Source organism: Pelobates fuscus, chromosome 6, assembly GCF_036172605.1.
Source record: "Pelobates fuscus isolate aPelFus1 chromosome 6, aPelFus1.pri, whole genome shotgun sequence".
NCBI lineage: Eukaryota > Metazoa > Chordata > Amphibia > Anura > Pelobatidae > Pelobates > Pelobates fuscus.
Window position 1 is genome coordinate 278544974 of NC_086322.1, and position 21430 is coordinate 278566403.

At 40.2% G+C, this 21430-nt stretch overlaps 1 protein-coding gene across 1 annotated transcript; it reads right to left on the minus strand.

The window, feature by feature from the left end:
- Positions 1–4257: 4257 nt before the first annotated feature.
- On the minus strand, positions 4258–20072 carry LOC134566182 (keratin, type I cytoskeletal 19-like). The gene is made up of 9 exons (XM_063425886.1): positions 19470–20072; positions 16802–16884; positions 15191–15347; positions 14586–14747; positions 14328–14453; positions 13844–14064; positions 13240–13317; positions 7636–7809; positions 4258–4384 (listed from the first exon to the last, which is right to left on the minus strand). The coding sequence occupies exons 1-9, from the start codon at positions 20016–20018 to the stop codon at positions 4258–4260; spliced, it is 1677 nt and encodes a 558-aa protein (XP_063281956.1). The 5' UTR covers positions 20019–20072.
- Between the last annotated feature and the right edge of the window lie 1358 nt (positions 20073–21430).

Sequence of the window (21430 nt, forward strand, 5' to 3'; positions counted from 1 at the left end):
TGTGACTCTGTCCTCTCGTGGTTTTCCTCTTATCTCTCCCAACGCTCATTCAGTGTCTCCTTTTCTAATGATACCTCCTCCCCTCGCCCTGTCTCGGTTGGAGTCCCCCAAGGCTCCGTCCTTGGTCCCCTTCTATTTTCTCTTTATACTGCCTCTCTTGGCAAACTTATTACCTCTTTTGGATTCCACTACCACCTGTACGCTGATGACACCCAGCTATATCTCTCCTCCCCGGACCTCTCCCCTGCCATCCTGCAACGTGTCACTGCTTGCCTTTCTTCCATCTCTGACTGGATGTCCTCCCGCTTTCTGAAACTCAATCTCTCAAAAACTGAGCTCCTTGTCTTTCCTCCTCCTAATACTGATCCTCCTCTTTCGCTCTCCCTTCAAGTTTGTGGTACCAACATCAGTCCATCCTTGCAAGCGCGCTGTCTTGGCGTCATACTTGACTCTGGTCTCACCTTTGAGCCTCACATCCAGCATGTTGCCAAATCCTGTAGATTCCATCTTAAAAACATAGCCCGCATCCGCCCCTTTCTTACACCAGATACTACCAAGGAGCACTGTAACCCTCTCCTGATTGGTCTTCCCAAAAGCCGTACTGCACCCCTACAGTCCGTAATGAACGCTGCTGCTAGACTGATTTTCATCTCTAGTCGTTTCTCTCACACCTCACCCCTCTGCCAGTCCTTACATTGGCTTCCTGTATGCTATAGGAGTCAATTCAAGGTACTAACTCACACCTATAAAGCACTGAACAACTCTAGCCCCTCTTATATCTCCTCACAGATCCATAGGTATGTCCCTTCTCGGTCTCTCCGCTCTGCCCGTGACCACCTCCTGTCCATTGTCCGCACTCGTACGGCCAACTCGCGCTTGCAGGACTTCTCGCGGGCGGCTCCCTTCCTATGGAATAGCCTGCCTACCGCCATCAGACTCTCCCCTAGTCTTGCATCTTTTAAGAAGTGCCTTAAAACCCATCTCTTTAGGAAAGCTTATGGCCTCCAAGACTAACCAATACCTCACATACCTGTCTCTTGCCCTCTCCTAAAGGGCAGTCCACCTTATTTGATTGCAAATTCCTGTCCTAATGTGTTTTACACCCCACCTCCTATAGAATGTAAGCTCGATCAAGCAGGGTCCTCTTCAACCTATTGTTCCTGTAAGTTTATTTGTAATTGTCCTATTTATAGTTAAATCCCCTCTCATAATATTGTAAAGCGCTACGGAATCTGTTGGCGCTATATAAATTGCAATAATAATAATAATAATAATAATAATAATAATAAGTTGTGATCAAAACAAAACGTAAACAAACCACAGAATTTGGCTCTATGTCTGTTCAACAGTAATTTACCTCTTTCATACTAAGTGCACCCACACTTATTATATATCAGTTTGTTCAGGGGAAACAGGGCTTTCATTCCATATCAAACATTCATATATAGAACTCCATTTTATATGAATAAAATCTAAAAACGTTTTAAAAATTAAGACATTTTGATATTTTTCAATTTCTGCATGTCAATTTAACTGTTAATGTCACAATACTGTTTGGTTTTACTGCAATAAAACATACATATTGGCTTCCGGTTGACGGATCGAGGTGAACAGTCGCACAACTCAGGAGCTCCGTGCTGAAATCGAAAAACCACACTTAAACCGACAAAAAACTTAACACTGCTGACTGCAGCCTGCACGCAGGTATCCCACACGACAAATGGGACGCAAACACAAAAAGAAGGCGACAGAAATGACAGCCCCGGGACTCACAATCGGGGAGATGTGGAGGCGAGCACGCGGCCCGAGCGAAGCCAATATGGCGGCGCTCCACGGAGGCTGCACGGACTTCTCGGACGAATATTCCGATGAAGCAGAAGAAGACTACTCCCTAACTCCTGACCCAAAGCCAAAGCAAACTCCAAGCACTGCAAGGAAGGACCCTGATGCCGAGCTCGTGACCACTGGGGTGCTAAAAGCCCTGCTGGCGGATCTACAACACAATATCCTCACTGATACCGCGGCCTTAAGGGGCGAACTACAAGGCCTGACAGGCCGCATCACGGTGCTAGAGGCCTCCACCCAAAAGCACGAGAGCACTATCGCCACGCTGCAGGGCGAACTAAGGGAGCTGCACCACAAACACGCATTGCTGGAACGGCGCTTAGATGTCCAGGAGGACGCGAAAAGGCGATGCAATGTTAAGATCAGAGGGCTCCCAGACGAGCTGCCGGAGACAGAAGACCCGCGCAAGATCGATCGCCTTCTAACCAGCATACTCCCTTCAGGTAACCATATCTCTGTCGTACCCACAAATATCTTCCGGATCCCAAAACCAACCAAAGCCCCTAAATCAGCCACCAGAGACACTATACTTACCTTTAAAAACGGAGCAGACAAGGCAACGGTCCTAACCGCCCTCCGGGGAAAACCCCCCTTACAATTTGAGAGCGCAAAGCTGACATTCTTCGAAGATCTGTCAGGGGGCACCCTGGCGTGGCGAAGGTCACTCCGACCCCTCACCACAACACTCCAGCATCATAACATTTCATATCGCTGGCGGTCCCCCAACTCGCTCCATGTGCAGCGTGGGGAAACAACCCACCAAATCCACGACCCACAGGATAGACCTGCTACAGACTTTGGGCCTAACATGGGACTCACTTCTCCAGGCGGGCCCCAAAGCCACTACCACTCCGACTCACAGTTGGAACCCGGCAGCCAGCGCCCCGTTTGTTCCTCGGAACCTCACGCCAGTCACATATGCCGCGGTCACCACCTAAACAGACACGAGGCACCTTCACACTCAACTGGATGTCGCCATCGGCTGACTTTACCGGATCACGCCACTCACTCATACCGAGCACCCTATAACTCCCGGGACTTTACTAACCATCTACCGAATGACTGTATTACTGTTTGCTGGGCACCAACACGGCCCTCAGAGGATGGTACCTCAGGCCAGTCAACCAGCCAGAGACTTTCACACGGGGAAAAGATTTCTATGGATGGTCGTGACAACCCGGTTTACCAACCAAGTCTCCATCTGCGAGCTCCTGGGGAATCTTATACGACCCTGACGCAGACTGCCAGCCAGTCTACCCCAATACCGGGACACTATGTGATGTATATAACCCCTACTGCTTACAATATTGTAGCTCACCCCTGTGCCTTTCTACCAGGCTTCTAAATAGGGTCTTGACTGTTGACGAGCAATGACACACTGGCATGTGGATCACCCAATATCGGCACGTAGTTTAAACAACTCCTCGCACACAACCATTACACACTGGAATAATGAATTGGCTCTACCCACTACAACGCTACTAGAGCCTGACTTTGACTTAAGTCACCTGCCCCCTCCCCCCCTACCACCCACGAGTCACCCTAACCGAAGCCAAGCTGTACACCCAGACGCCCCACGCTAGACACATACCCCCATGAACACAGACTCTTCTAACTCACACGACTTCACATATACCCATGCCACACTTGAAGAACGAGCTTAACAGCCCCCACACTTAACCACTAGTCCCATTCCTTCATAATTTTGTGCTACCCCCCACGCCTGCCTTAAGTAAATACACTAGTATGACTCTGCCTTCGAGACACGCGGGACCAAAGCAACTGAGCAACGTATTTTCTCGTAAATGACGTTTATCCTTGATGTTTACCCTGCCTAGCCTGCATATAACCAACGTTACTTTTATAGTTGCCCAAAGACTGCATACGGTGGCCCAATGTTCAGTGAGACCGGGACAGCCCTGTCACACGGGCATCCAACTCTCATTAACTCTAGCTATGTGTAACCTGTGTGGGGTGCAATCTACCAGGGTATTAAGCAGCTTACTGCATAAGACGACCCACACCCTAGCCCACAATTCCCAGGCCGACGAGCACTTCCCAGGAACCACGGGGCCGCTTTCAATATTGCTCTCTTAGTCGTTTTAAAATTAGCATGTCACACTTATAGACACCCTCATCATACATGTCATTGGGGGTCAGTTTCCTAGGTGTTAGTTCAATAGTCACCTAGCAGGATATCTGAAGTGACTTAAACTAGCTAACGACAGTATATAATTTTCTTTTGTGACACTGGCTCTATGGCACTGTTTGGTTTGGCATGCTAGAAGAGAATAGTTTTATGCCTCACACAAGCCTGCCAACGAGCAAAGCCACAATAAACGGTAACTCGAGCCACGCTAGAAACCTGACTCGTAGCCATGCCGCAGCTCTATTAGAATATACTGAAATGTTTTAAATGATATGTGCCTTTATACGAAGAGCCAGCCGCAGTAAGACGTACAAGCTAGCAATGTACAGCTCTGCTAAACGATTGTTTTTATTGTTATATACCACCATATTGTTATTTACTGTTGTATACCTACAAAACATAAAAATGAGGCACCAAGAAACTGGAAATGTACTCGACAATGCTGATACGGTGAGAACCCTATACTGGACTATCCATGCACTTCCCACCCTTTATCTTGTATCCTACTTATTAGCCTGGATAAAAAGAGCATATTTGAGCAGGCTTACACGTTTAATGACACAACCCTAATATTCTTATGCGCATCACTACTTCAGACACAATTACTCAGCCGGTACCACACCTGATTGCTTAATACATTGCCTGACAATGCTGTATTATTATGCACACGACACATGCTGATCGAGCAATCTTTAACTACCTCCCGTAGACACACTGCATGGAACACGCTCAACCCCTTGACTATCACCTCAGCTAGTTGACAATACGCTGTCGGTCATCGATATATAATACTATAAAATGAGGCATTCATGCTATGGAAATGTATATGTCCACTGTTAGCACTGTTTTGACCCTACTATGTACAACATTTATGCATCTCCCACTCTTTCTTCTGTACCCCTCAAGTATGCCTTAATAAAAGAAAGATTGACAAAAAAAAAAAAACCATACATATTTGTATTCAGAAATGTCTCATGAGTAAAACAGTAACCTCCATGTATAGGTTTTATGGTGTTTTGGAAAGTTACAGGGTCAAATATACGTCTTGTCTATTTATTTATTTTTTACATAGAAATTTCACAGATTGGTTTGCTGGGCCTAGGGTGCCTTTGAGACTGTATGGTAGCCAAGAAATGTAAGTTACCCCATCATGGCATACCATTTGAAAAAGTAGACATCCCAAGGTATTCAAAATGGGTTATGCCCAGTCTTTTGTAGTAGCCACTTGGGCATAAACGCTAGCCAAAGTTAGTGTTCGTTTTTTTTTTTTTTTTCATTTTTCAAATAAAAACTGTACTGTTACTGATAATATTATTGTCAGTGTATAGTTTATTGCCCTGAAACACTCCTAGTTCTATTCAGTGATGTCTCACTAGGGTTTTTGAAAGTTACAGGGTCATATATACAGCTTATCCATATATGCTTTTTCACAATTAAATTTGTCAGATTGGCTTGCTGTGTCTAGGCTGCCTTTGAGACCGTATGGAAGCCAAGAAATGAAAATTACCATTTAATGGCATACCATTTGAAAAAGTAGACATCCCAAGGTATTCAAAATGGGGTATGGCCAATCTTTTTTAGTAGCCACTTGGGCACAAATGCTCGCCAAAGTTAGTGTTAGGTTTTTTTTTTTTGGCATTTTTCACATAAAAACTGTACTTTTACTGATAATATTGATAATATTAACATCAGTATATAGTTTACTGCCCTGAAACACTCCCAGTTCTGTTCAGTGATGTCTCACGAGCGCCACAGTACCCCCCATGTATAGGTTTTATGGTTTTTTTTTTTAGTTACAGGGTCATATATACGGCTTATTCATTTATGTTTTTTCACAATGGAATTTGTCAGATTAGTTTGCTGTGTCTAGGCTGCCTTTGAGACCGTATGGCAGTCAAGAAAAAAAAATTACCCCCATCATGGCATACCATTTGAAAAAGAAGACATCCCAAAGTATTCAAAATGGGGTATGGCCAGTCTTTTGTAGTAGCCACTTGGTCACAAATGCTAGCCAAAGTTAGTGTTTGTTTTTTTTTTTTTTGCATTTTTCACATAAAAACTGTACATTTACTGATAATATTATTGTCAGTGTATAGTTTACTGCCCTGATACACTCCTAGTTCTATTCATTACATGTCTCACAAGCGCCACGGTACCCCCCATGTATAGGTTTTATGTTTTTTTTGAAAGTTACAGGGTCATATATACGGCTTATCCATATATGCTTTTATTACAATGAGATTTGTCAGATTGGTTTGCTGTGTATAGGCTTCCTTTGAGACCGTATGGAAGCCAAGAAATGAAAATTACCACTTAATGGCATACCATTTGAAAAAGTAGACATCCCAGGGTATTCAAAATGGGGTATGGCCAGTCTTTTGTAGTAGCCACTTGGTCACAAATGCTAGCCAATGTTAGTGTTCGTTTTTTTGTTGTTTTTTTTGCATTTTTCACATAAAAACTGTACTTTTACTGATAATATTATTGTCAGTGTATAGTTTACTGCCCTGATATTAAGGGAAACCACGACAGGGCAATGAGAAGAAGTAAAAATGCGTTTAAATAAGCCTTCGATTGGCCGTAGCTGGCCTTTGACCCCAGAACATGCGTGCGCGTCTTTTGCACGATGTGTCAGGCCTTAAGCCTCCCGATGTCTCCTCATGCTTCCGGGTTTGACGGAGCTTAGCCACACCCCCATTGCCGCGGTCTGCTATTTAATGCGACCGCACCAGCTGATAGACGCTGGATTATTGAAACGCGTACCGCGCCAAACTCACCGGCTCACATACCTCGCTGAGACGACCACTCGCTACTAGACCGGACTGGAGGAATATTCAAGTCCCCCAACATCTCTCCTCATCACAGACAGATACCAGCACTCTCGGCAACCATTCACTGAAGCAACCGCCTCGGAGGAGAGCTGGGGACACAATCCCTCTACTTCTTGAAGTTAAGTCTCTGAGTTAAGAGCTAACAATGCTAAAGCTTTATTTCTTCATACTAAAGTCTGCTATCAAGTTCTCCAGCAAGCCTGCTACAGCTTTCCTCAAATCAAGTGTTATTCAAGTTCAGCTGTACCTGTCTTGCTACAGATAATCTTATTTCTACATACTAAAGTCTGCTATCAAGTTCTCCAGCAAGCCTGCTACAGCTTTCCTCAAATCAAGTGTTATTCAAGTTCAGCTGTACCTCTTGCTACAGATAATCTTATTTCTACATACTAAAGTCTGCTATCAAGTTCTCAAGCAAGCCTCCTACAGCTTTCCTCAAATCAAGTATTATTCAAGTTCAGCTGTACCTGTCTTGCTACAGATAGTCCTATTTCTTCATACTAAAGTCTGCTATCAAGTTGTCCAGCAAGCCTGCTACAGCATCCCTCAAAACAAGTACTATTTAGGTTTTGCTGCACCAGTCTTGCTTCTGATAATTCCAATGTATATAATCTCTCATAATTTGAACTGTTAACAAGAATAACGGACTCTAATGAATTCTGAACCTTGTCAATGCTAAATGAAACAAACCGTTTATTATTTAAAGAAACAGTAACTGTAATTCTGGAACTGAAGTCTCGGTTCCATCTACTTGTCTTAATAAAAGATCAAAGTCCTAAGAAATCTGCAGTTGTGTTCCACATCATTTACTGTGAACGTGACACGATGTCACGCACGTTGACATCGTCATTACCGTGGGCGGACGTATAGCTATCATTTGGTGTGGATCCGCAGACGGCGTCCACCAACATGTTGCAGGCGTCAGGTATACTGGCGTATGGCCGCTGAGCAGCACTTCCGTTATTGTCAGGAAGGCTATTATTACTGCAGATACCACAAGGTGAGGATGAATATGTTATAATTATCATTGGTCACATTAAAGTTTTCTGCAGTTAGGCCACTGAAATCAGCACCTGAAGTGTTCATATCTTGTTTAATTCTTTAAATATAGAGGAATCTTTCTGGGAAGAATGGTCTTGTAATGGGTCCACAACAGTAAAGGTTCTTGCAGGAAATGTGCAGTGAACTAAACACAGTGTAACACCTGAAGGTATGTCAAGGATAGACAACCTAACTCACTAACAGTGAGGCAAGTACACAGAAAAAACGTATTACCGGACCTTAGAGTGACCGGGCTTAGCGTGTATAGGAGGTATAGGATATAGAATAGTCAGATACAGGCCTAGATCAGCAGTGGAGACAGACGGATAAACTAGTATAACAAAGCTAAGGGTCAGAAATACCAGAATACAGAATAAACAATGAAACAAAGCCAAGTCAGGTTCTAGAAATACTAAATATAAAGGAACGCACTTTCTGGCTACGTCATGTTTGATGCCAAAATGAACACAACCCCTGCTGTGTGGGTTAGAAGTACTGGCAGGGTTCCCATACAAGACGCGTTCCGCGACTTGAATAAAGGAAGAGATAGGTGGAGCATTTGCGCGACATCACCGACGTCGGCACAAAAAACAACATTGCCTGTTGCTAGCCACATGTGCTAGCCAATGCAATTTCTGTAAGATGTGTTCGACACCTGGTCTGTACATCTACATTTTTAATTATAATTATACTATGGTATTATTACAATTGTAATTCCCACCCCTCCTCTCCTGTGGGTTATCTGGCAGCATAACCTTTGTTAGTATTTTAGTCTCCTGGAGGGGGGTGAGCCCTTAGTGAGCCTACTACTCAAAGAGTGCATTTCTATTTTATGCTGTAACCTCATGCCCAGGAGGGGAAAGCTAGTTAGTTATTATTTTTGACTACTCTTTTGTTTTTTATTTTATTTTATTTCTCCAACCAATAATGTGTTAGTTACCCTTGCGGGACCTATCTGCGTATTTAATATCATCTTGAAAAACCTTGTAATACTCTCACACGTTATGACCTAAATAAAGATATATTTTTTTTAAATTTGTAGTTTCGGAGAAACTGTAATTTTTACATTGCAGGGTTAAATCCACCTCTCGTTGCTGTCTTCCGTGGTACTGTTAGAGTAAAACTTAATCATGTGATGTGGAAGCATTGATTCATCAGGTTCCCAAAGTTCCTCTAGGCACAGTATTGGAGTATTGGATTAGACCATCTCCAGAGGAGACCATGCCTCCTCCATGTCTTCATGGAAGGAGGAAAAGCCAACAGCGCTGAGTAAAAACGTAAGTAAAACGCTGTATGTTAAAATTTATTAGAAAATGGGGGGAGCTCTAAATCTATGGACATGGACACTAAAGTGTTAAGAACACACATTTATATTTCTAGTGCTTAAGTGTTCCTTTAATAAACCTCATTACAGGGAGTGCAGAATTATTAGGCAAATTAGTATTTTGACCACATCATCCTCTTTATGAATGTTGTCTTACTCCAAGCTGTATAGGCTCGAAAGCCTACTACCAATTAAGCATATTAGGTGATGGGCATCTCTGTAATGAGAAGGGGTGTGGTCTAATGACATCAACACCCTATATCAGGTGTGCATAATTATTAGGCAACTTCCTTTCCTTTGGCAAAATGGGTCAAAAGAAGGACTTGACATGATCAGAAAAGTCAAAAATAGTGAGATATCTTGCAGAGGGATGCAGCACTCTTAAAATTGCAAAGCTTCTGAAGCGTGATCATCGAACAATCAAGCGTTTCATTCAAAATAGTCAACAGGGTCGCAAGAAGCATGTGGAGAAACCAAGGCGCAAAATAACTGCCCATGAACTGAGAAAAGTCAAGCGTGCAGCTGCCAAGATGCCACTTGCCACCAGTTTGGCCATATTTCAGAGCTGCAACATCACTGGAGTGCCCAAAAGCACAAGGTGTGCAATACTCAGAGACATGGCCAAGGTAAGAAAGGCTGAAAGACGACCACATCTGAACAAGACACAAAAGCTGAAACGTCAAGACTGGGCCAAGAAATATCTCAAGACTGATTTTTCTAAGGTTTTATGGACTGATGAAATGAGAGTGAGTCTTGATGGGCCAGATGGATGGATTGGTAAAGGGCAGAGAGCTCCAGTCCGACTTAGACGCCAGCAAGGTGGAGGTGGAGTACTGGTTTGGGCTGGTATCATCAAAGATGAGCTTGTGGGGCCTTTTCGGGTTGAGGATGGAGTCAAGCTCAACTCCCAGTCCTACTGCCAGTTTCTGGAAGACACCTTCTTCAAGCAGTGGTACAGGAAGAAGTCTGCATCCTTCAAGAAAAACATGATTTTCATGCAGGACAATGCTCCATCACACGCGTCCAAGTACCCCACAGCGTGGCTGGCAAGAAAGGGTATAAAAGAAGAAAATCTACTGACATGGCCTCCTTGTTCACCTGATCTGAACCCCATTGAGAACCTGTGGTCCATCATCAAATGTGAGATTTACAAGGAGGGAAAACTGTACACCTCTCTGAACAGTGTCTGGGAGGCTGTGGTTGCTGCTGCACGCAATGTTGATGGTGAACAGATCAAAACACTGACAGAATCCATGGATGGCAGGCTTTTGAGTGTCCTTGCAAAGAAAGGTGGCTATATTGGTCACTGATTTGTTTTTGTTATGTTTTTGAATGTCAGAAATTTATATTTGTGAATGTTGAGATGTTATATTGGTTTCACTGGTAAAAATAAATAATTGAAATGGGTATATATTTGTTTTTTGTTAAGTTGCCTACTAATTATGCTCAGTAATAGTCACCTGCACACACAGATATCCCCCTAAAATAGCTAAAACTAAAAAACAAACTAAAAATTACTTCCAAAAATATTCAGCTTTGATATTAATGAGTTTTTTGGGTTCATGGAGAACATGGTTGTTGTTCAATAATAAAATTAATCCTCAAAAATACAACTTGCCTAATAATTCTGCACTCCCTGTAGACTTTCTCAATATCCCCAGTGGATAAAACTTGACAAAAAAAAAAAAAACCTCTCTCTTGAACTATCATAGCTGCGGAAGAATTAGATTAGTAGCTGCTTCTTCCAAAGTTGTCAGTATTTCTCCCACAAGGAATCTCCTAATTTCCACCATAGATGGATTTATGAAGACAGATGAATGACATGAACGAATGATATTCACACAGCGAAATAATGTCAGACAACCACATTTGCAATAAAAGTCATGGAGCTAAGCTTTAATAAAGACTTCAAATAGACCAGCGTTCGCTGACAGATAAAGTAAGCAAAAAAGAATGTTATACTGGGCACATGTTCTGAATGAAGCTTTTTACAATCTCAATTAAAAGGAAGTACAGGATTCAAGTAATATATCATATAGGTCTTCTGATAGCTAGCGATTGAATTGGATGGTTATTTTATTCTCTTGTTTTCTGTATCTGTTGCACTGGATGGCTATTTATCAGTTCTAAAATATATTTGTTTTATCTAAACAGATTTATAGACAACAGTGAGATCATAAAATTAAGACATATGGTGCAACCAGTATAGCATTTTAATTTAAACAGCAGGAGAAGGGAGGTCCGGTCATGAGACACTGTGCAAGAATATGTATCCACCGAACATTGAGCAAAAGAGTGCGTTCGAAGTTCTTAGACGCTCACTTTCTTTGAATAGAATGATATTGGTGGTCGCGGGAAGAGACTCCACCTATTGGTAAACCAAAAATACAAAAAAATATATATATTATAAGACAGAAAAAAAAAACAGATAGGTAGATAGAGATAAATGGATAGATAGATAGATAGATAGATTAGTACAGGGGTCCTCAAACTCCGGCACCCCAGATGTTGCTAAACTACAACTCCCATGATTCTCTGGCTATCTATGTATTTCAAAGAATCATGGGAGTTGTAGTTCAGCAACATCTGGGGGGGCCAGAGTTTGAGGACCCATGCACTAGTATTAAAGAATGGCAACGCACAATAATTCAGACCTGTCCGAGTATTCATCAAATTATATTTTTTTCATTAAAGCTTAGCAAATTAATCAGGGAAACGAGAAAAAAAAATAACAATAGTTTGTCTCTGCGATCACTGCCCCTCCCTCCCTACGCTGACAGATATTTCATTTTTCTATCCGGAAGGTATTTGAGAAAGACACAATTTTAAGAGATAGTTTTCTTTTCTTTTTCCATTTATAATTTGTCTTTCAAAATCCAGTTTTTTTTTCCAAAGCCAGTTGCAAGAGGACATGTCAGAAAAAAAAACTAATATTGAGAAGAGGATGAATATGACACAAGCAGCTCCTTGTTGTTACTGTGCTGCTTTATCTGTTTTCAATATATATATATGTGCTATAAAATAGTATGCTTATGCTAACTGTGCTTGCTGATACAAATAGAATGCTCATTGGTGACACTATCATAAACTAAAGCCTGATTGGCTACCGGCAGATTAGTTCCTTCCATACCCTCTTTAAACAGTTAGCCATTTTTGTTAACCATTATTCAAACATACTATATTGTTAGCTTAGGCAATGGAAACATACCGTGGCTTGTTGTATATGATAGACAAATTTTAGTAACATTTGTTAGCCCTGACATTTCTTATATCCCAGTATTTATTCTTTTGATGAGCCTCTGTCAGCCATATCCTGTAAAAGCAGTGGTCTGCAACCCAGTCCTCATGGACCACAACCAGTTCAGGTTTTGTCAGTATCTCCGTTGGATTAAAACAGGGAGATACATAAATCCTGGACTCTTTGTGGTCCATGAGGACTGGGTTGGAGACCACTGATGTAAAGGATTCCCAGCAGTGACAACCACCAGTTCTAGGCCACATTGTCTTACTGTATATTTTCATATAATAAGTTACCATGGCACACCACTTGTTCAGACATGTTGGTGATAGTTTGTGCCCAAAAGATAAATCCCCACATGTTTTGAAAACTACATCTTCCATGATGCTTTGCCATTCTTAAGGCATGCAAAGGATCATGGGAGTTGTGGTTGTAGTTCTACAACATATGTGGATCAACCTTTTGGGCACCCTTGGTGTAGGGGATAGGTGCCATAGTGTGACTGGTGGATATACATTGATTATGGTGTATATTGGTGTTAGTTTTTGTGTGTACCGCTGTCAGTGTATGGAGAATAGCAGAAGGCAAAAAAATATAGAAATATCAGAGAGGTTGGGAACAGGGCAGAAGAGATGGGACAGAGCCTTTAAAAACATATTTCCTCCTATTATTTTAATGATGAGTAAGTATCCTGGCATCCTTATAAAAGCAGAACATACAAATAGTTGTTAGTTTACTTTGGCTCGTTTCCCTCCTACATCAAAGTTACAAAGTTACTGAACACCCACATATTATTACAGCGGACTATTACTTACCACCTTGCTTATCAGTCTGAGATCCTGATGCGCAATTGGACGAGTACGATTGATCACAGGACCCACTTGATATTCTGCAGTAAAAAGAAGGATAAATCGTCTTAAATCCATGTGCTAATGTGAGTCACAGTCAGCAAGTCAGTGTGAATAATTTCTTAATCTCATTGTAGAAGGTGTAGAAACTGAATAATGTCAATTGGGTTAATTTAATATTTTAAAGTTCAATATTATTTTTTAAAACTTTTGGAAATTTTAAAAACTTGTAAAAACCCTGTAAATTACAACGGAATTTATGAACGCATCTGAGAACTTTATAAGAATTAATTTGCACTGACTAGAGATGTCCATTAAAGAATATGAAAAAGTCCCCAATATTGATAAATGGAAAACTACTTACTGGACAGAGAGACAAAGTAATATGCGGATATATAAAAAAAGAATTGAAATTCAAACATCCACAGAAGGATATAAAATCAAATAAGCTATGTGGGTTGGATGAATAAATTAGACAACTGCACAATTAAAAAGATATATTGAGAATTATCAAAGCAGTCTCATCTCTTTCAAGACAAGTAAAGGGTTCAGATATTGTTGACTTACTGGGTTCCTGAGCCGTCCAGTAGGGTGCGGTAAGTGCAGATCTCCTGCTCCAGGCGTGATTTTATATCAAGAAGTGTCTTATATTCCTGGCTCTGGTTTTCCATTTCACAACGGATCTCTGACAGCTCAGCTTCAACTTTCTGGATCAAGGCCTGGAGCTGAGCGAGCTGACAACAATACCGTCCCTCTGTCTCTGCTAGACTTCCTTCTAGAGCAGCTTTCTGAAATTAAAAGTCACACCATGGAGATCAAATAGCAATGAATGAAACTGTTTTACTGAGTGGCAATGCTTCTCAACTTAAAGATAACCCCTTTCTGTGCCAATGGGGGTGTTAATAAAAAAACTGGATCAAAGATGGTCGTTCAGAGATAGCATGAGCAGCGCTGTTCTATAGTATTAGTGAAACATTTGTATTATTCGAATAGGTTAAATTAAGGTTCACAAAAGAAAACAATATGGAAAAGAAGAAGAAATCATATGTACCATGCTCAACTGAGACTGCAGGTCGATCTCTAAGGTCTGAATGGTACGCCTTAACTCAATAATTTCTGTCTGGACACACTGGAACTCCTGACTGCTAGAGCACATCTGCTTGGTCACCTCTTCTGTCTGAAAAAGAAAAAACACAATAACACACTATCCTCGTGCCCATCAAGGCTTACATACATTTCAAAGTATACATCCTCAGATGAAGATATTTTAATACATTTTTGTTCTCAACATTTAGCTTCACCATCTCACCTGTTCCTGGAATCTCCTTTCAATCTCCCTTTGGTTCTTGGTTACAAGTTGCTCATATTCACATCTCATTTCATCCAGAACCTTCTGCAAGTCAATGCTAGGTGCTGCATTCATATCTACATTGACTGTACCAGCCACCTGTCCTCTCAGCACCTTCATCTCCTGCACATTGAGAACAATTTATATGTTAATATTTTATAAACATGACTATGCAATCCTTCCACTAGGTGGCACTGTTAATTTACATGTATATGAGTCACATAGCACCTCCTAGTGGTAAACTGAAGTGCCACATTTATATTTCCACGGTTCTTTCACTTTAAATAACTATAGTACGAAATGGACACAGAAGCTCTACAATGGAAAGTTTATGCAAACCAATACAGGAGAGGTTTTCACTAAACAACAAGTTATGGAAAATGCTGATTTGACATCCTTATTGTAAAATACAAGCAAGTTGGAAAAGTAGTGCGAGTTGGGACATTCTTGCAGCTCATATATTTTGCGTTAAATTGTGCAATTACTTGGTCATCTTACCACAACTTATAATTTAATAAAGTCTTTAGATGGTTTGTTTCAGCAGTTGCACATTTCAGTGCTCTTACCTCTTCGTGGTTTTTCTTTAGAGCAGCTAATTCCTCCCTCAGGCATTCCAGCTGCATCTCCAGGTCACATCTCCTGAGGTTCAGATCGTCCATCACTCTTCTTAGGCCGTTGATATCACTTTCTACTGACTGGCGGAGGCAGAGCTCAGTTTCATACCTATGCAACATAAGAAACGTTAGAACCCATTGAACATCTACATATATTTAGATATATATGATGAAAGCCCTTATGAAAGTTCCGTTGAGGAACTGCAACGTTGATGTTTCTGACAATAAAAGAACAACATTAATTATAAACATTGCTAAACACAAATACACACACCAGTCAAGCCATAAGACTTGCTTTTCCCACAGAAATCTCACATTAACAGTTCTCTCACTACTGCAAGGGATTCTGGGTAGGCGTATGCAAATGAGCTCAACAAAGAACCACATTTGTGCCTCAAAATAATAATAAATGTGGTTCTTTGTTGAGCTCATTTGCATACACCTACCCAGAATCCCTTGCAGTAGGAAGAGCACTGTTAAAGTGAGATTCCTGTGTATTTGTGTTTAGCAATATATTAACTATCCACTTACTTCAGGTGGAAGGGGTTTTTATCCACCCTTTTTTAACCACCACAACTCTTTTGGTATGTATATATAAGAGAATCCCGCTATATATATTCCCTTCTATCAGTAGATCAATTGATCTCAACTATTTTTTCCTGCATCATCACCTAAAGGATTGTTCTTATACTTCCACTAAGAATGGAACTCATAGTTCTTCGTTCCATTGGGTATATTTGATCATGTTCTTGAAGAGCGTACTTATATATTTTGGAATGTGCTTATTTATTCACTAAGTACAATGTTTTGGTCACACTAGGTCCTATAGCAGTGGCTAATCAAGGCATCACAGATGTCTGTACACTGAATTTCCCAAGATGCCCTGCCATCCTCTAGACATGGTCTACTTGGGTTTACCATCACTGTAAGAAATGTTCCATTTACTAAGATAACTATATCTGGAATTCTCATTGAAGTTTTGCATTAATTTATGTTATCTTACTATGTTTATGAATAACTATTAACTTTTAATAATTATTAATAATTACAATTGCTCTCTGGGGGCCACCATTTTTTACTCCTCTTTGCGAGGAAGCACAATTTTCTACTAAGACCATGCATCATTTAAGTTTTGAAACCATCCCCGATTGCACTTGCTAAGTGCCCTGCTTTCATGCTGTTCGAATTCATGAGCACATATTGACTCTTGGTGTGTTTTTTGCCTGGATAAGCTGTGCTTGTGACCAAAAAGCACTTAAATATGGCTGCCACCACGGAGTAAGGATAAGCCAGGAGATGCGCTTTAAAGAGCTATTTACTTATATGTATTCAGTAAAAAATAATAAACAAACAGATTATAATACATGTGATTTTTAATTAACGAAATAATAAACAATAATGACAAATTCCCCTTTAAATTACCGAAAAAACATTTATGGATCTAATGAGAACGTCTTATAATAACATTGTGTTTGACATTTCTGACCCCCTTGATGTGTTTGTTCTCGAAGTATTGATACTGAAATAAACATTCTATCAATAGCTCAGGTTACCAGCACTCACTTGATTTTGAAATCATCTGCCGCCAACCTAGCATTGTCAATCTGCAAGACGATGCAGGCATTGTCCCGAGAGGCGTCAGCGATCTGAAAATAAAGAAGAGAGAAATATTTCTTACACTGTGCAGGTTAATGTTTTTTTTCTGGGCAATAGGAATGTGAGCTCTATCAGGCTATTTTATTTCAAATGAACTATTTAAACAATTAGCAATATAATAAAACAAGGTATTATTCAGAGACTCCATATGGTCAATACAAGTCTGACCACAGAGAAGGAGAGAGACTATATTCATGGATTTAAAAAAAAAATGTTTAAAAGCTCCTTATTTATAGAAACAAAGACATTTCCTGGAAATAAAAGATAGGCTTATATACTTTTTCCATTTCCCATTTCCAATGCAAAAGCACATGTCTTCATCTTGATTTTATGCAAATGCCATTGTAACTTTTCAAAGTTTTCTTAAACTCTTTGAATATTTTAGTTTAATAGTTTGTTTCTACCATAACTGCTGGTAGACTGTTCCATGTGTCTGTGACTCTTTCTGTAAATCCCAAGTTACTGTGAAGAAATTAGAATTCTCTAGAATTGATGGCCTTCTGTTAGACCATATCATTATTTTTGTGTATCAGTAGTGTTACAAAGATTCTCCTTACGGTAAATGTATATTATAATGCCAAATTCACTTTTAGTCATGTCTGTGTCTTTAACCCCTTAAGGACACATGACATGTGTGACATGTCATGATTCCCTTTTATTCCAGAAGTTTGGTCCTTAAGGGGTTAAAGGGACACTATAGTCACCTGAACAGCTTTAGCTTAATGAAGCAGTTTTGGTGTATAGAACATGCCCCTGCAGCCTTACTGCTCAATCGTCTGCCATTTAGGAGTTAAATCCCTTTGTTTATGAACCCTAGTCACACCTCCCTGCATGTGACTTGCACAGCCTTCCATAAACACTTCCTGTAAAGAGAGCCCTATTTAGGCTTTCTTTATTGCAAGTTCTGTTTAATTAAGATTTTCTTATCCCCTGCTATGTTAATAGCTTGCTAGACCCTGCAAGAGCCTCCTGTGTGTGATTAAAGTTCAATTTAGAGATTGAGATACAATTATTTAAGGTAAATTACATCTGTTAGAAAGTGAAACCAGTTTTTTTTTTCATGCAGGCTCTGTCAATCATAGCCAGGGGAGGTGTGGCTAGGGCTGCATAAACAGAAACAAAGTGATTTAACTCCTAAATGACAGTGAATTGAGCAGTGAAATTGCAGGGGAATGATCTATACACTAAAACTGTTTTATTTAGCTATAGTAATTTAGGTGACTATAGTGTTCCTTTAAGGGGTTAATTATTTAAAGTACAAGAAAAAAGAGAAAGGAACAAAATTGAACGAGTATTGTTGGTGGCTGGGGCTGTGTAGTTTTTTTTTTTTTTTTTTTAAAGATTAGGAAAGATTAGTTGTGAATCAGACTGAAAGGTAGAACGATACTGCCATCTCTCGCACATCGCCTCTTACTTCAAGCCTCAGAATTAAATATAATATTTAGGTGTTTCCAAAAATGACATCAAGTAAGATTGTTAAGTTTATTTACCAAGTGTAAAACTGGCAACTGTATAATGTAAAAATGCGATTGGAAAACTAGGGCGGGGTATAGAGAATTTAGATACAGAGAACACAGCACCGATATTCTTTTAATTCTACTTGAATCTATGTTAGATGTAACGTTTATTAGAGCAATTAAAGTTTTAATAGCACTGTACCTTTAAGAAAAGACATGCCTCCATTTTGGATTTATCTAATCACCTGTTACTGTATTTAGTATGCATTAAGACTCTAAGACAAAGATAGACAATATGAGGCCTAATATTTTTGAGATTTATAATCCAGTCTTATATTTATGTCCCTAAGCATAGAATGCTGCTCTCTATCACGCGCTATTATTTGGGAGGGGGGAGGGGGGGGGGGGGGGAACCTAAGCTGTAGCAATCAAAAGTGGTACTTCGATTTTTAGACTGCTTTAAAAAATGACTGCTAAGTCATAATATGGTGAAAGAAAAAGGCCTCTTCCTAAATTCCTACCATCAGCAGATATATATGTTTAAAACATCTTCTATGGATGAGATTGTAAACACTTTTTTAAGGGGTACAATGGGTTTTCTATAGAAAATACCTAGAGAGTTAGAATTATTCACCAAACTCGCAATTTTCACATATTAAATACGAATGTAAAAATTTAGTCAAAAAAGCTGATATAGAAAAATTCTCCAACTCAACTATAGCCTCAACTTGGATATTTTGCCCCATTTTGTTCAATCAAAATTAATTCATGGAAATTCTGATCTTCTGGCTCGTATATCCTGCAGACAGAATCTCACAGGGACAGTTACATTAATTTAGTTAATGAGAATACGACAGTGCGTCTGTATCGCTTGACCACCAATATTTTTCTATACTGTTAGTCTAGCTGAACAAGAAAAAAATGATTAGGATTAGAATAGGGTGTAAAATCTCTCTTTTGGAGGTACTTTACATGGACAATATAGTGGGACTTGGTCTTTTTGATGTAAAGATTACTTTTTGTGTGACTTGGAATACTTTGTAAAAAATACTTTCAAAAGTTGTTTATGCAAAATAAAGCATATACAGGTGTGCATATACTCTGAGTTGCTATCTCACCTTTTTCTGTAAATCCTCAATTGTTCTGTAGTAGTGACTGTAGTCTTGGGCTGGCTTGGGGCAATGTGTCTCATACCAATGTCGGATCTTTTTCTCCAGTTCAGCATTCTGTTCCTCCAATTCACGTACTTTGTGTAGGTATGATGCCAAACGATCATTGAGATTCTGCATTGTTACCTTCTCATTGCATGAGAGCAATCCATGGTCATCTCCAAACCCAAAGCCTCCTCCATGGCCAGAGTAACCACCGACACAACCACCAAAGCCAGCTCCACCAGTATAACATGCACCACCACCAAAGCTAGACCCACCACCAAAGCCAGACCCACCTCCAATGCAATATTCTCCACCAATACCAGCACCCACACTTCCACTACTTCCAACCTGGCAACGTGTCATGCTTCCACCATAGTTACCACATGATGCTCCACCACCATACACTCCACCAGAGCTGTGCTTTCCAGAAGACACCCTAATAGTTGAAGATGAGCTAACACCCCCAACGCATCCCTTCCCCTTGCCTGATCCAGATCCGTGTCGTAAACTCATATTGAGAAGCAGTAAAAGGCTGTATGTTGTAGGCAGAGAACTCTCAAGCTAGATCTTACACAGGTCCACAGATGTACTGGCTCACTGATTCCTTTTTATATCGGTGATACTTTGGGTGTCACCACTTAATTGGAGTTCTTCTGCTTGTGCCAGCAATCTTTTAACACTTTTTTTTATTTTATTTTTATGATAATGGACACTCATTGTATGTATGTAGCATCTGGGTGTTATCTTATGTTCAGCAATAAAATGAAGTGTTTGACATCCAATATATGCACGATGAATTGTCTATAAACTAAAAGTAACCTTGTAGATCCTCAGGCAAAATTATGATAAATATTACACACATTAGGGCACTGCTAAGTATATTTTCACACAATATATTGTATTGTGATTTATATGGTGTTATACTAGATTAGTAAATTGAGTTATTGGATTATGATAGTCAGGTATCACCAAATGCACTAACCTGAGACAGATGATAACAGAGGACAGAGCATATCACCAGTCCATAGGATGGCCAGGATGATTGCTGAATTACTGTCACGTTTAAACATTTGTTATGAAGGAACACAACTGCAGATTTCTTATAGCTTGAATATTTATTATAACAATTAGAAGATATTGTGACTTGAGTCCAGAATTACAGGCACTGTAGCTTTAAATAATAAACGGTTTCTTAAGTCCAGAATTACAGGCACTGTAGCTTTAAATAATAAACGATTGCTTAAGTCCGGAATTACAGGCACTGTAGCTTTAACTAATAAACGGTTGCTTAAGTCCAGAATTACAGGCACTGTAGCTTTAACTAATAAACGGTTGTATTTAGCAGGTTCTGAATCAATTAGAGTCAGCAAGTGAGTTAACAAGTTAGGTGATAAGCAATTACAATAGTTGTTCCATAGCATTTATCTGAAGCAAGGCAGGTGCAGCTAACTTGAATGGTGGATAAGTTGAAGATAGCTGTAGCTGGGTTGGTTTATAGTAAAACTTTGGTAACAGGCAAAAAAGGCTTTTGATATGTAACTCTTATCACAGAGGTTTTACTTAGCTTCCGGCAATTAGAAAACAGGTTCCCGAGTTCTCCTCAGAGGCGGTTATATCAAATGAGGTATGTGAAGAGTTCAGCTTTAGTCGTGGATGAGGAGAGGTGAAGGGAACGTGAAGAGTCTTCCAGTCCGGTCCGGTAACAGATGGCTTTCACAACGAAGTTTGTAGCCGGTTCGTGAGTACGGAACGTAGTTCAATAATCCAGCGTCTGTCAGCTGGTGCGGTCGCATTAAGTAAGGAGACCGTGTCATAAGGGGGTGTGGCTAAGCTCCGTGGAACCCGGAAGTAAGAGGATACCAGACTTAAGGCATGACAGTACCCTCTCCGTAATGAGCAACCTCTGGGTGCTATTAACATGGTTT

What these genes read in the sequence shown, in the direction of transcription:
- LOC134566182 (XM_063425886.1), bottom strand. Translation starts at nt 20,018, where the DNA reads ATGAGTTTACGACACGGATCTGGATCAGGCAAGGGGAAGGGATGCGTT. An exon ending in TAAAGAAAAACCACGAAGAG is followed by an intron (nt 14,748 to 15,190) that starts GTAAGAGCACTG and finishes CTCAATGTGCAG; the next exon opens with GAGATGAAGGTGCTGAGAGG. An exon ending in TGCAGTCTCAGTTGAGCATG is followed by an intron (nt 14,065 to 14,327) that starts GTACATATGATT and finishes TTTTAATTTCAG; the next exon opens with AAAGCTGCTCTAGAAGGAAG.